Consider the following 15,292-nt stretch of genomic DNA (forward strand, 5'->3'; position numbering starts at 1 on the left):
TATTTTCTGTATTTTCTAAATTTCTTTTTTTTCTAAACAACTGCATATTACGAGAAAAAAAAACAACAAAGCTGTTGACATCAAGCATGAGAGCTTGCAAAATAAGATCTTAAGGTACATATTTCAGAATGTTACAGGAGTTTTCTCTGGGTGATAGATGAACGGCCTCCTACTTTTAAAAACGAACTTAAGAAAACCTCTTTGGTAAGTTTTCAGCGGCCTGAGCTTTGAGGACAGCGTCTGTGGGCGACACCCTCCCCACAGGCAGCTCTGCCTCAGGTACTGGCCGGGCTCGTGGCCGACCAGGTGGAGTCTGGCAGCCGAAGACCAGTTTACCCTCTTGTGCTCCGCGCTCACCTGCTCAGCTAGGGTCCCGGTAGAGCAGCAGGCAGGTGGGGCTGGCACAGCCATGGGGCCACTGCGGTCAGAGCGGCACGTGTGATGGAGGCTGCTGGTGCCCTGTGTGCCCGTCCAGGGCACCCGCAGTGTCAGGTGGAGGCCCGGCAGGTGTCCCGGGGACAGGACAGGCGCCTCAGCCGAGCCCAGCGCGTGTCAGGCGGCGCACATTCCTCCGAGCCCCCCTTCAGCACGCGGATCGTGGCTGCCAGCAGCTGCCGGTGGCGGGAGGGTGTATAAACCGCCAGCCCCCTTGCTAGAGGTGAGCCGAGACTGGGTGAGAGGCCGGAGTGCCTTTTTGTGCCTGAACTGTGGGGTCGCACACCATCGCCGCCACCACACGGGTCCTGCATCTTCTGTGCAGGCCGTGGATGATGGGGGCCAGGGACTCGGGGCATCTTGGGGGCTGGCGGCCTCGCCAGGAGTGAGGCTTGTTGCCAGAGGGGAGGGGAGGGGAGGGGGCAGGCCTTGAACTGCTCAGCCTTGCAGGGGATTCTAGGGCCACCTCTGGTGGGAGGTGCAGGTGAGAAGCCCCTGGAAGTTTCTGGGGCCCCTCCCCCACAGTATTTCAGTCGAAGCCCCTCTGCCGGCATCACCCCCAACTCCGTCCCTCCCGTGGCCCCTGCAGAGAGCCGCAGAAGATGGAAAGTTTATGGCGCTTCTCTTCCCATAGGGAAACAAAGCCACAGACACACACGTTCCCTTAAAAAAGCATGAAAGAAAGGAGACAATAATAGTGGATGTTTGTTATTGACATCCACATGGTTCACGCAGAGATGCTTCACAAGCCTGCACGGGGAGGGTGCCTAAGGGCCGTTGTTCGTGGTCATGGGGTCTGGGCTCCCCCCTTCGGCCTTCCTGAACCCATCCTGGTGGGGACAGGACTGGGCCAAGTTAGGGCTCCCTCAGGGGCAGGGAGGTTGTTCAGAGAGGAGAGGATGGGGCCTCCTTTCTGTACCAGAACTCAGTTCTGGGTCTGAGCACAGCGTGGCCTCCTGGAGCTGTCAGTGCCCTCACCTACCCAGCGGGAGAGGCCTCGTGCCACCTTGTCCTCACGTGCAGGCTGTGCACCTGCACTGCTGGCTCCACGGGAGCCCTGAGCTGCCGGGGCCTCAGGGCCGTTAGCCGTGAGCCCGCACTGTGCGGGCCTGCTCTGCTCACAGCGTGCCCCATTCTCCATCAGACTTCTCTTAGAAAAAGTGAGTTGAAGGATAAAATATTCAACAGTGAAGAATTTCAAGGTGGCGACGCCGTTGCACTGAAGCACACAGGCCCAGGTACATAGCACGTGCGTTAGAGAAGCTGCGGTGTGGGCTTCGAGGACACTGTGTGCAGGGGGGCAGGAGAGGTTCTGAGACTCACGGGTGGTCCGGTTCCTGCAGACGCGGCTCCAGACTCTGTTCTCAGCAGGTGTGGGCGAGGGCCGCCTTTCCCAGGTGACTGTGTGTGGAGGGGCTCTGGGCCTGCCCAGGCTCAGTGGGAAGGGCAGCGGTGGGAAGGGAGGTTGCCCGAACTTAGCATCCTGACCTCTCACCTCCTCGTCAGGGCAGCTGAGTCTGCAGGTGCAGCAGCTGTGTCTGACCAGTGCCTGAGTGGCCCCTTCTTTGTCCAGCTCTAAAGACCTGGAAGACGTGGGCAGGGAGAGAATAACAAAGGGCGGGGCTTGCACTCTCAGCCAGCCTCTGTGCCAGATTCTGCCCGTGCTTATCCATCAAACCAAAAGGCTGGCGCTCCCATCCCATTTTATAGACTAGAAAAGAGGCACAGAGAGGTTGAGCACTTGCCCTAGGTCACACAGCTGGTGAGGGCAGAGCTGAGAATTGACCCACTATGGTTGGATCTGGAGTCCACATGCTGTGCTGACCCTGAGGGGACAGCAAAGAGAGAGCGAGGGAGACCAGATACCCCAGATTGAGCCAGGCACACAGGCATGCACACACACATGCACGAGGCCTTCACCTTTGAGGCTTCAGAAGTCAGAGGAAACCAGAGAGGAACGAGGAGAGGCCAAGAGAGAATGCCCTTCCAGGGGTTCAGTTCCTATGGAGACCGGGGCTGCGAGTGTGAGTTCTCTGTGGCCCTCTTGGACCCCACTGCTTTCAGTGATAAGGGGGGAATGAGGTACACAGTCTGGGCTTCAGATTTGTATGGAGACAAAATTTATTAAAACAGGAGTCCAAAAAACCATGAAGGGGATTGGTATGAACATCTCCAGGGCAATTAAGAAACCCTCTGCTGTTTATCTACCTTCTCTCTTATCGTGAAAGCGGAGGATCTATTTAACCCGTTATTTCTGTGCTCATCACACTCTTAGGGAATGTAAGGGGTCATAGACTTCCTTTGAAGCTCCCTCAGAGCTGAGGTATGTGGTGGCTACATTTATCCTCCCGTGGCTAAGATGTGGTTTTTTGGTAATGACTCCCTCACCCTCCCTGCAAACGTAGGGCTTCTCCCCTGTGTGTGTCCTCTGGTGTCTGATGAGACCTGACTTAAGCCTGAAGTCTCGCCCACACTCCCTGCAAACGTAGGGCTTCTCCCCTGTGTGTGTCCTCTGGTGTCTGATGAGACCTGACTTAAGCCTGAAGTCTCGCCCACACTCCCTGCAAACGTAGGGCTTCTCCCCTGTGTGTGTCCTCTGGTGTCTGATGAGACTTGACTTAAGACTGAAGTCTCGCCCACACTCCCCGCAAACGTAGGGCTTCTCCCCTGTGTGTGTCCTCTGGTGTCTGATGAGATCTGACTTAAGCCTGAAGTCTCGCCCACACTCCCTGCAAACGTAGGGCTTCTCCCCTGTGTGTGTCTTCTGGTGTCCGATGAGATTTGACTTACGACTGAAGTCTCGCCCACACTCCCCGCAAACGTAGGGCTTCTCCCCTGTGTGTGTCCTCTGGTGTCCGATGAGATTTGACTTACGACTGAAGTCTCGCCCACACTCCCCGCAAACGTAGGGCTTCTCCCCTGTGTGTGTCCTCTGGTGTCTGATGAGATCTGACTTAAGCCTGAAGTCTCGCCCACACTCCCTGCAAACGTAGGGCTTCTCCCCTGTGTGTGTCCTCTGGTGTCCGATGAGATTTGACTTACGACTGAAGTCTCGCCCACACTCCCCGCAAACGTAGGGCTTCTCCCCTGTGTGTGTCCTCTGGTGTCCGATGAGATTTGACTTAAGACTGAAGTCTCGCCCACACTCCCCGCAAACGTAGGGTTTCTCCCCTGTGTGTGTCCTCTGGTGTCTGATGAGATCTGACTTAAGCCTGAAGTCTCGCCCACACTCCCCGCAAACGTAGGGCTTCTCCCCTGTGTGTGTCCTCTGGTGTCCGATGAGATTTGACTTACGACTGAAGTCTCGCCCACACTCCCCGCAAACGTAGGGCTTCTCCCCTGTGTGTGTCCTCTGGTGTCCGATGAGATTTGACTTACGACTGAAGTCTCGCCCACACTCCCCGCAAACGTAGGGCTTCTCCCCTGTGTGTGTCCTCTGGTGTCTGATGAGATTTGACTTAAGCCTGAAGTCTCGCCCACACTCCCCGCAAACGTAGGGCTTCTCCCCTGTGTGTGTCCTCTGGTGCTTGATGAGACTAGACCTATCCTTGGAGCCTTGCCCACAGCCTCTGTACTTGACTTTTACAATTCTTGATACTCCTGCCCCCATGAATAATTTGCCTGTGTCCTCTGGATTCACTTTCTGGCCTGTGCTGGGCCCTTCCTCCATCATTCTCTCATGTACCCTAGAACTCCCCATTTGTCCTTTGGGAGAGTAGGAAAAGGCCCTTGAAATCCTCCTTAGCCTTATCCTTTTCAGCAAAGGTTTGGACCTTTCCTTGACCTCTTGACCTTCAGGTTTGTCACTCCAGCTGTGTGGATCAGAATATTGCTGCTGCCGATTTTGATAGCCTGGGCAGGGATCCTCTGGTTGGACGCGGTCTCTTGCAGGTGTTCTCGGGAGGACCTGAGACGGGTGACCGCATTGCACCTGCTGGCTGAGGGATTTCTGACTGGAGAAGGCCAGAGAGCAGGAGCCACATGGATGGATCTTGGGCTCTGGGTCTGCTGAAAGAGGAAGCTTTTGGTCAGGTAGATGGTTTGTCTCCGGTAAGGCCTGAACCACTAATCATCTCAGTGTTGACAGTGCAAGCTCTGTCTCCCAGCAAGTGTGCCTTTACAGTCTACTTTTCCATTCCATTTTTACTCACTCCGTCTTCTTCAGAAATCCAGAAAGCCTGTATCAAGGGCCTTTTCTACCTATGGCCCTGACTAGGGACCTTCAAGTAGCATCAGAGGCAGCGTCACTCCTTATAGGAGGTGGAACTGCAGTGACCTTTGCCCACGTACGAGTATCTGAAAAGTCCTATCACTTTGTGACAGAGGGGCCACAGGTATTTTATCCTGTTGGGAGAGAACACTCTTGATGACGGGTGGAATTGCCCCGAGTGACTTCCTACAAGGGGAAGGGATTTATTAAGTTAGGGGCACTCATCCTGGAGATCTCCAGATGTGGAAGGCGGGGTAGGGTAGTGGTTAGAGCACCTGTGAGTAAAGCTGGATTTGAGGCTCCTCATTCACAGAGACATATTAGTTGAGCAGCCATTGTGTCTGAATCTCTGTGAGGAGGTGGGATTCAGATTGGACAAGACCAAGTGGTCCAGGTCCCACTGACTAAAGGACTCTGGCTCCTGATGCCCCCAATAGGTCATGAATTGCTTCTCGCTCAGTTTCCCATAAAGCGGAAAATGAGAATACATCCTTCCTCAGAAAGCCTCACGAGTATTCACACCTCATTGATTTCAGTCAGGCTTAGTCCGTTTAAAATGCAGTAGGAAGTCCTGTTTAAAAATACACCCCAACTCCTGCCCTTCTTCAGACAGTCCACTCTCCCCTCTGCCCTGATGATGAACTGACCGCTGAGCGGATTCCCCACTGCTATCTCTTTCCAAAAAACGAGCCAAAGCATGATCTTAGAGCAGAGAACATGCCCCTCGCAGCTGAGAACCGCACGGTGGTTTCACGTCACCCGGGAGGACCCCCGTGTCTGTGCGTGGAGCACAGGCCCTGAGGCCTCCGTGTTCTGCCCAGCCTCCTGCCTCTCCCTCTGTGCTTCCTTCTTTGACCACCTGCATGGCCTCTCTTTCCTGCCCTGGTGCTGCGGCACTGGCCGCTCCCCTGCCTGGAACACTTTGCCCACAAATGCTGTCTCTGGAGAGCGCCACACCCCACCCCTCCGCTCACATTGATCCAAGGCACTTTTTCTGGGCTACTTTTCCTCAAAGCACTAATTGCTGTCTGGTATGAGGCACATGCTGCTCGAGGGCAGTGATTCTGACCGACCTGTTCAATCTCTATTTCCAGTTCGTGGAGCCCTGTCTGGCACAGTGCATGAACTCGTGTGACAGCAAACCGAAATGGTGACTGAATGCAAATCAACGTGTGCACATATCATCTAGAAATATGGAGGGGATTAAGAAGAAACAGCTAAAGGTGAGAGAGCTGGTAGGTGCTTGAAAACTTGTTTTTTTCCTCTAAGCCTTTCAGCCCTAAATGATGTTATATATTTTTTGCATGAAGGATTAAAAAAATTAGAAGAAAAAACTTTTAATATAAAAAATTTTCCTAAGAGTCAAAGGCTTATGAATCAATTTCTGAAGCATCTTAACTGAAATTTTACTGACTCCAGACTGGAGTTTACTCCATTCAAGAGCCGGACCATGAAAGCTCCCCAGGAGCGCTTCTTGCTTTGTGTTGGAGGAGAAGCGGTGCCCACCTCTGCCCGCCGCGAGCTCGCCCTTCCACCTGCTGCCCCACTTGATGCCGAGCTCCTGGCTGTACTCCTCCCCGTACCAGACCAGCAGTTCGCAGCCCGGCCTGACCACCCGGCAGGTTCGGTAGAAGATCTGCCTGTGATACTGGAAGGCCACCAGGTTCTGCTCCTCGTCATCCCGGGCACAGTTCACATACCTGGGGTTGGGGCCGGGAAAGGGAAAGAAGGCACAGGCGATGAGTTCCCTCCGTCTGTCAGACCCAAGCCAGCTCCTGGCCTCCGCGCTCTGGCACTGCCCCCAGCTCCCACTGCGCCTCCTCGGGAACCTTCTGTTCACACCTGCGACCTTGTCCTGTGAATCCCTATCTCCAGGTGCTGTTTCCAGCGCGCATCCAGGCCGGATTGCTTTTCTCTCCTTACCTAATTAGCTGTTTCCAAAGCCCAGTTCCAGACTTGTCTCCACCTGGATTGGCCATAAAACTGGGGACCTCTGGCTTCTCTAAACTCTCAATGAAGTTCTGTTTTTATTCCACAGAACTTGGTGCTTCTAGTTTAGCACACATCCCTCAGCACTCAGCCCCAGCCTACGTTCTCTCGAGAGGCCTGTCTCCAGTCTCCCCACGTGTATCCAGGGCCTCCCATTCACTTGCCTCCCCCAGGTTCCTGTAGAAACTTGGAGAGCTCTCTGACTTAGCTCGAAACACAGAACAATAGTAGTTTATTCACTTTCTGCCTCCCCTGATGAAAGGAGGGGACCTTAGAGAAAGGGGCGGCTCACAACCATCCTGCAGTCCGTTTGTTCCCCAGCTTCAGAACCCAGTTCTCACTGGAACCAAGGCTGGGAAGGTGGCCGCCCTCACAGACTAACGGTCCCTCATGTTAGGTTATGCTGGTGCTGTGCACTTCTTGAAAAATAGGAAAATTATGATTAAATATTCCTAAAATCAATTGCTTAATGTCTGTCTGCAGTGTGTCCTCCGTAAGGACATGGGTTATGTGATCTGTTTAAGTAATGGACTCCGTTTTCTAAACTGGAGCATAATAGTAAGTGCTTGATAAGTGTTAATTAGGTGAATAAGTGTCCCTGGTGAGTCTAGACTCCTCAAGTTGTTTTCAAGTACCCCAATTTTCTTGAGCACAGAGACGTATTTTGAGGACGTATACTATATTTTTATTTCCTTTTTTCTGACGTCTCTTGAAATGAAAGAGCACTGTATGGAAAAAAAGAGGGACAGAAGATGTAAAAACCATTGAGGGGGGCAGTTTGAGAAGGAAAGGGACATGGGCTTGAGAGAGATGAGTGTCCTCTCTGGAACCTGGAAACCTACTGGACTTACCTCATCCAGTTGGCCCAGGACTTGTCCTTTCCATCCACGTACTCGTAGCAGTTTCTCCCTTTGGTGATCTGAGTGTCAGAAAAAGAAGTTAAAGGCTTTTTTTCTTTTCTTTTTGGTGGGAGGTGATAGAAGAATTATTTCACTCTGCTATCATCAATGCTCTTCAGCCTGCATGGATGCAGCTGCCGGTCGTGACCACACAACAAGCTCCTTCATCACCATCCTCATGTCTGAGTCTATTTGTCCCCTCAGGTCAAGGGCCCCGCACGGGAGGAGCCACTTCTCTGTGCCGGTACCACCGTGCTCCCACCCGTCCTCTGATCTTTAAACAGAAGTTCCGTGTTCATGCAAAGTGCACTCAGTACACAGAGCTAACCGTGTTGTCCCCATCCACGTCCTAGCATGTTGAAGGTGAGGCCCCCCCCCATCCACAGAAGGGATGTGGAGGCCAGAGGACAGGGGAAGAGGTGGGTTTCTCACCAGCCAGGAGTACCCACTGTTGGCGGCCTCTTCATCTTCTGTGATCTGGCCCTCATAGGGGCCAAAGTGCAGACCCAACGGCAGATCGGATGCCTCGTTCCATACGCCAAGCCCAGCCTCAGGGATGCCTGATGGTCTGATACTTAATCCAGGGGGCAGAGTGAGGGCTGAGCGGTTGGGATGCCCCTTCTCCACTGCACTGTCCTTTACAAATGTAGGGGCCCCGTGAGCAGCACAGCTGTCAATGAAGAAGTTCTGACACTTCTCACAATCTGGAGGCGAGAGCAACAGGGATTAGGGAAGATACAGTGCATGTTCCTGGTCGTAAAGACCTCCAGAAAGAACCGGGGCGCTCATGTCATTTGGCCTCAATCCTGTACCCCAAGTCACTAGACAAAGGGGATGATTTGGGGACCAAATGCTAAGGTGAGATTATTGTAGCAAGACATAACAGCCTTCTCTGTAATGGGCCAGTGGGGTCACTCACAGAGGTAGTCGTCGTCCTGGGGCTCGCTGACCTCTTGGTACACATGGCCCTTTCTTTCTCGTAGGCTATACATCTTCACTTCAATCTGCTTTGTTCTGCGTTCTAAGTTGGAGAAGAGTAGGTAACTCTAGGTAACAAGGTTGGTGGGGTCTGGAGTGTTGGTCCCTGTTTTATCAGAAAATGTGAAATCCCCTCCCATCAAATTATCACCTGTCCTTCTGTATACTTTGTTTTTTCCCCCTTTAACTACTGGTTCAGAGAGACCGAGGCTCCACACTGACTACAGATGCCCAGTTCAATGTTAGCTTCCTGTTCTTCCCGTTATTAGGTTTAACTTCCCAACCTTTCTACTTAGAAAATGGTTCATTGACACATTTACTCATTCAGAAAATATTTGTTAAGGCACATTACATGTTAGGCACTGAGCAGAGGCCTTAACTAAGAAAGCATGGTCCCTGTTATCACAGATGGATTTTTGAACAACGTGTATGTGTCAGTACTTTTATATTTAATTTAATGCTTTCAAACACTATACGAGTTATGTATCCTTATATTCACTTTAGAGATTAGCAATCAGGACCTCAGAAAATGTGTAAGATTTTCCCAAGGCCCCAGTGCTAACTTCACGTCTCAGATCAGTCCAGCCTAAACCCACGCCTACCCCAAGTCCACCCCACACACCTAGGCCATACTAATCAGCCTTTCTAGAGGAATTAGAGGGACTAACGCCCCCAAGGTATTTTCTCTTACCCAGCTTTTGTCTAGCGTGCCGTGCAGAGGTGCTTGCTGCTCCGGTAGGGGGCGCCGGGCCCCTTGCCTTCTGCGGTTGCGCTGCTCCTGGCAATTTCTTCAAACTAGATTCATTACTTAATGGCACCAGGGGCACTCCCTTCAACGGGAGAGTCACATAGTAAAAGACAACATGCATTTCTTTAGTTCTTTAGGGCTTATGAAGTGTTTTCACATGCATGACTTTAGTCAATACTTCAACAACCCTTGGAAATACCCGGGGCGGGTGGAGTCTGAACGCTAGAGCGTAAATAAAGGGCCTAAGCGGGTAGTGAATCAAGACTAGAACCCATATCTTAAGGTTCCTTCCCTTCAACTTTCTCTCAAATTCCTCCGTAAAAGTGAGAGCGAGGCAGGGAGAATAACTGGGAAGAATCAACAAAGTCTGGGAAAGAAGCGGTGGGTAAGGGCTTATAGAAAAAAAGAGGGGGTCTTCTATTAATTAGTGGACCTCTGATGGACGAGGAAATGTGGAAAAGTACAGAGGGGACAAAACACTTCTGGAAAATGAGGTGACAGAGCAGTGAGATTGGGAAGAGAACAAAGAAATGGTATGGCAGAAACATATCTAGACAATAAAGAAAACGATGCTGAAAGTTGCAGGTTGCCATATCCCAGAGAGAATGTTTGGAATTAGAGTAGCTGGTTCCCATCGATTCTGCTTGAATAAGGCTGTACGACTAGCTAGTTCTCCTCAGTTTCCTGATCCATAAATTGGTATACATGCTAATTCTTAACGTTACAGTGGACATGAAATTTAATAACGTTCACCAAATTGTTTTGTGAGCTATTGATATTTAACACAGTGTGAATGTGAGAGTCCAGCCCTGCTATCAATTTACCCCCTCAACTGTCTCCCTATTTGAAATCTAGCTCACAGATACTATCTTCAGCACTCCTTGACCCTCTTACTTCTAGGTGAATGTTTAAATGTGGAGTCACTCAGGGGCCTTGAGCTGGGCCTGGGACTTCTGAGAAGAAACGGGTATGGACCAGGCTCTCAAAGCTTGCAACGCAGGGGCAGGCTAAACAAATGATTCCAAACATGAGAGTTGCCTAATTAGAGCTCAGAGGAAGGAGCTGTTACTTCCTCCTGCAAGAATGAGCATTTGAAATCAGTTCCAGAGGGATGAGTTTCTGTTGAAACGTGGGTAACCTCTATGAAGTCCTTAAGTTATTTTCTTATTTGTTGTTTTCAATTATCAAACTTGAAGCTAGTCAGGGCTGGAAGATGCTTCCTCTTATCAGAGTAGGCGGCTCTGAGGTTGGGGCATCCATCTCCTTCTCCGTCTCGGACAATCCACTCTACAAATTGCCTACACATCTGTCAGCTTCCTGTAGTCAGATGGTCTTAGCATGTCACTCACTTTGGCGTAGCAGAAAAGAACTGAAGTTGAAATCATCCATCAGATGAATGATATAAAGATGTATGAATAAGACAGTGTAAACTTTATAAAACTATGGAAGTTCTACTCAGCTTGTAAGTGTTTTAGAGAAGGAGCTTTGGATGAGATTGCACTACCAGTGATACTGTGATCTCAGGCATATAATCATACATTTCTTTACCTCAGTTTCTTGATCTATTCAATATAAATGGTGATAGTTACACTACCTATAGGTACTATAGGATTGTTTTAAGGTTTAAAGTGAGTTTATTCATGTAAAATGCTTAAAATAGAGTCTGAAATATTATGAAAATAATGTGAAAATAGAACGACCTACTATTGTTGCTATTCTTATTAACTATAAAAGTGACAATGATATCAGACATTGTGCTAAAGAATCATGAAAGGAAGCAGCAGTGTCTAGGATACTCTGTGTGTTCTCCTATTCTTACCTGTGATTGGATCCATGAGGAAGATTTCCTTGTCAACAGGATTTGGGAAATACTTACCTTCTGGTGTTTACTGTGCTCCACTCTGAAGGCCACCCAAGAAGGTTTAACTAAAAGATGATGAGAAATCAGTGTTTCGGTTGGTAAATGTTTCCAAACTCTGGGCATCTGAATTAAGGACACAGAATTCTGAACCAGAGAGGGACAAGTACAAGGATTACCAAAGGGGGAATGGAAAATGATTTCTGTATCATCAACGCCTGTGCTTCTGCTGGGAGCATCACATAGTTTTCTTAAAATTAAAAAAAAAATAGACAAAACCTCATCTGTGCTTCATCCTATGTTCATAAAGTATCAAATAAATTTACTTCATGACAAAAATACTCAACAAAGTAGGAATAGAAGGAAATTACCTCAATATAATAAAGGTCCCATATGAAGAGTCCACCTCTAACATCATACTCATTGGGGGAAAAAGTGATCTCTTCTAAGATCAAGAAAAAAGGCAAGGATGCCCACTCTCGCCACTTCCATTCAACATAGTACTGGAAGTCCTAGCCAGGGTATTAGATAAGAAAAGGAATCAAAAGGCTTCCAGTTTGGAAAGAAAGAAGTAAAATTAGGTTTGTTCACAGATGACATGATTTTATGTGTAGAAAATCTTTAAAATTCCACAGAAAACACTGTTAGAACTAATAAAAGAATTTAGCAAAGTTGCAGGATACAAAATCAACACTCCAAACTCTTTCTATGCACTCGGGACTTCCCTGGTGGCGCAGTGGTTAAGAATCCACCTGCCAATGCAGGGGACACGGGTTCGAGCCCTGGTCCGGGAAGACCCCACATGCCGCAGAGCAACTAAGCCCGTGCGCCACAACTACTGAGCCTGCATGCCGCAACTACTGAGCCCGCGTGCTGCAACTACCGAAGCCCGCGCACCTAGAGCCCGTGTTCCACAACAAGAGAAGCCACTGCAACGAGAAGCCCACGCACTGCAAAGAAGAGTAGCCCCCGCTTGCCGCAATTAGAGAAACCCCGCGCGCAGCAATGAAGACCCAACGCAGCCAAAAAAAAAAAAAAAAAAAGAGAGAAAACTATTGAGAATTATACTGGAAAACCCATACATCCACCTTCATTCAGTCTTATGTCACCATTCTGCCACAACCCCTGCAGGTCTTTTAATTTCTATTTCAAAATTCAGAAACAAAAACAAACAAAAAACTAACCAAGACACAGTGAAGCCACCTGCCAGCCCTTACTCCTCTGGTGATGAATTTGGTACTTCTTATTCACATTCAAATTTTTATACATTTACGGCCTTTTAATGTACCTATAAACAATATATATATATATATATATTTTCCAACAAAAGGTCTCATATTTATTACTGAGCCAAAGCACTAATGCAGAAACACTGACACAAGGAGAAAAATCATTTTTTTCCAATAAAACAAATGGATGCGTTTGTCCAGATAGTAGTGATGTTTTCAGAGTGATATGGTAAGAGGCAAGTGACCTTCCACAGCATAAATACGTGTGCCACCTCATGTGTGGCTCCTTATAGACCCAGCTTGGCTCTTCTCCAGTGTCTTCTCTTGGAGTTGTACCTGGTTTTATTACCAGTTTTCATTTGAGTCCACTGGGGAATGGGGCGATTCTACTTTTGTTTCTTGCCCAGGAATCGCTCGATCGTGAAAGTCTTGTGAGAAGACATGGTGAGGAGCAGAGTCAACCGCACATTGGATGGCAGAGAAGGGGAGGCTAATTATTTTACATATTTAAAAACTTTATATGGATAGTCTCTTACTGTATAATATTCTGTTTTGCATCTCGCTTGTTTGGTGAACAATTATGGGGTTTTTTTGCTAATGCCTGAGATGCAGCTGAGACCTAAACCCAGGTTGGTTTCAGGAAGACACCTCTAAATCTTCCTGGCCCCTCACCTTGCTGCCTTGGAGTCCATTCTTCATCAGAATCCTCAGGGTCATCCACCTGGGGTTTGGTGGCCTGCCTGCGGTGACACATGAAAGCTGGCCGAGGGGCTCTGAGACCTGGAAAGAAGCAAAATCTTCGTTCCAAAAGGGAAGAGCTGGAAGGAGGAATAAAGCCCAGAGGCAACGGAAAGCGCCACAAAGTCAGTGTGACTTGGTAGGATGGGCTGGGAGAGTCTAGAACGAGGCGAGAGGCGAGCTCTGCGTTGCCAGGGCCAGGCCCACACCGAATACGAAAGAACACACATTTCCTGCAGGTTCGTCTCCACACAGAAGGGAACTGTGAGCCGATGAGGCCACCCGAGAGAGAGCCGAGCTCACACGGAGACCGAAGACCTGCTCCACGCCCCCCAGGCTCCCAGGCAGCCAGCATTTCCCGTTACCTATAGCAATCAGGGCTTCATAGTTCTTTTTCACATTCCTGTATCGGACTTTTTCCCATTCTCCCATCTGTGTCCATTCGTCCTTGGAGAAGTATATGGAAATGTCTTTGAAAGCATCTTTGGCCTAGAGAAAATAACAGCCTTCCTCAGTGACTCACTCATCTCAGTCGAACTTAGAGCTGGGCCGCCCCCGCCGCCTTGGGCAGGCTGTAGCCTGATGCCGCTGGCGGCCTCTGTGAGACAAGGATGAAGGCGCTCCTTCCTGACTGCGTCCTGCTTCACTGAGCAAACGCTGAGCATTTTCCTCGCTCTCCCCGGACACAGAGCGGTGGACGATGCTCGTGTCCTGTGTTCCCCCCCCCCCCCGCCATCTTAGCCAGCACCAGGCACCCCCATCCTGTGTCCCTTCACAGAGGAGGCCACCCAGCGGCGCAGGCCCGGGGTCTGTGGCCCTGCAGGGTCCAGCTCCGCGAGCCTCCCGTAGAGCCGGCTTGGCGCCCGGCTTTGCCTCCTGAAGCCCTCACCGTGGGCGTCCGCTCTGCTCTCCCAGCGTCGCCCTCAGCGCGCTCCTCCGGCCGCCTGTCGGTGCTCATGAGCCCGGGACCGCCTCAGGGCCGAGGCGCCTGTGGGAGGGGAAGGCGCTGAGGTCGCTGCCCAGAGCCAGGTCTGCGTCCCCCGGGTGGGCTGTGCCGAGCAGGAAGGTGCGAGGAGCCCCGCAAGGGTTAGAGGATGCGGAGGGTACTGATGGCGTGCATGGAGCCTCACCGGCCACGGCAGCGCCGCCTAACGCGAACCAGGCTCGGCTTCCTCAGTCCCCCTGCAGCCCGGCGCCCCTGAGGAAAGGCACTGGCAGGCCGTGTCTGCGGGCGTCTGAGGGAGCCCCGAGGAGCCCGGGAGCCCCGGATGCTGCGCTGGGGGCAGGGCGACGACCAGGGCTCGGTTCCAGCGACGGACGGGGACGGTTTCTCCAGGAGGGGTTTCGGGGCTCTCCACCTGGGGGCTCCGGAAAAATCTGGGCGTAACGTGCGCTCTATGCCTAAGGGACAGATCGCTCAGCCTGAGGAGATCTGGGTCACTCCGGCTGAGGGAACTGGGGTTCCTCAGACCCGAGGGGATTCGGGGTCCCTTAGGCTGATGGTATTTGGCGTCTTTGGGCTGAAGGGATGTAGAAGGCGCAGGCTGAGAGAACTTGGGACCTGTGAGCCTGAGGAAATCGGGGGTCTCTCGTGAAGGGGCTTTAGGTTCTCCCACACTGAGCGTAGCTGGGGTCTTTGAGGAGGAAGGGGTTAAGAGTTCCCGGGCTGAGGGTACTCCGCGTCTCTGAGGTTAGGGAAATTTGGTCTCTCTGCGGGTGCTATTTTTAGGGCGCCTAACCTCTAGGGGTTACTCCAGGTATTTGGGGGGTCTAAGCATTAGGGGATTTGGTGTTTCTGTGGGTGAAGGGACTTTGGGTCCCCGAAGCTGAGGAGATGTGAGGTCCCTCAGGTTAGGACCCGGGGTCCCTCCAAGCTCACGGGATTTGGAGACCCTCAGGGTGAGGGGATCTGGGGCCTCCCAGCCTGGAATTTGGAGGCCTCGGGCTGAGGGTTTATAAGGGTTTCGCAGGGCGTGTTCCCGTCAGTCTCCCCCCTGTCCCCTCGCGTGGCCCACCCCGGCCCGGCGCGCGGTCCAGCTCCCGCGGCTTCGCGTCCTCCTGAGCTGAGGCGAAGCGAAGGGGGCGGAGCCGGCTCGTAAAGCCCCGTCAGGCACAAGCCACCAATCGGCGCTGCGACCGAAGTGGTCCCGCCAATAGGCGGCCGGGAGGGTGCGGAGCGCGCACAAGGTCCCGCCCCGCCGCTCGGGG

At 51.3% G+C, this 15,292-nt stretch overlaps 1 protein-coding gene and 1 pseudogene across 1 annotated transcript; both read right to left on the reverse strand.

Annotated features, from left to right (window-relative positions):
- Nucleotides 1–488: 488 nt before the first annotated feature.
- Nucleotides 489–14,042, reverse strand: PRDM7 (PR/SET domain 7). The gene is made up of 11 exons (XM_059903780.1): nucleotides 13,974–14,042; nucleotides 13,450–13,573; nucleotides 13,019–13,126; nucleotides 11,136–11,185; nucleotides 9,203–9,341; nucleotides 8,453–8,554; nucleotides 7,966–8,237; nucleotides 7,486–7,553; nucleotides 6,152–6,345; nucleotides 2,824–4,440; nucleotides 489–652 (listed from the first exon to the last, which is right to left on the reverse strand). Exons 1-11 carry the CDS (start codon nucleotides 14,040–14,042, stop codon nucleotides 489–491), a joined length of 2,907 nt encoding a protein of 968 aa, XP_059759763.1.
- On the reverse strand, nucleotides 12,634–12,789 carry LOC132353677 (large ribosomal subunit protein eL39-like; annotated as a pseudogene).
- Nucleotides 14,043–15,292: the final 1,250 nt, after the last annotated feature.

The sequence above is a fragment of the Balaenoptera ricei genome, chromosome 19 (genome assembly GCF_028023285.1).
Source record: "Balaenoptera ricei isolate mBalRic1 chromosome 19, mBalRic1.hap2, whole genome shotgun sequence".
Lineage (NCBI taxonomy): Eukaryota > Metazoa > Chordata > Mammalia > Artiodactyla > Balaenopteridae > Balaenoptera > Balaenoptera ricei.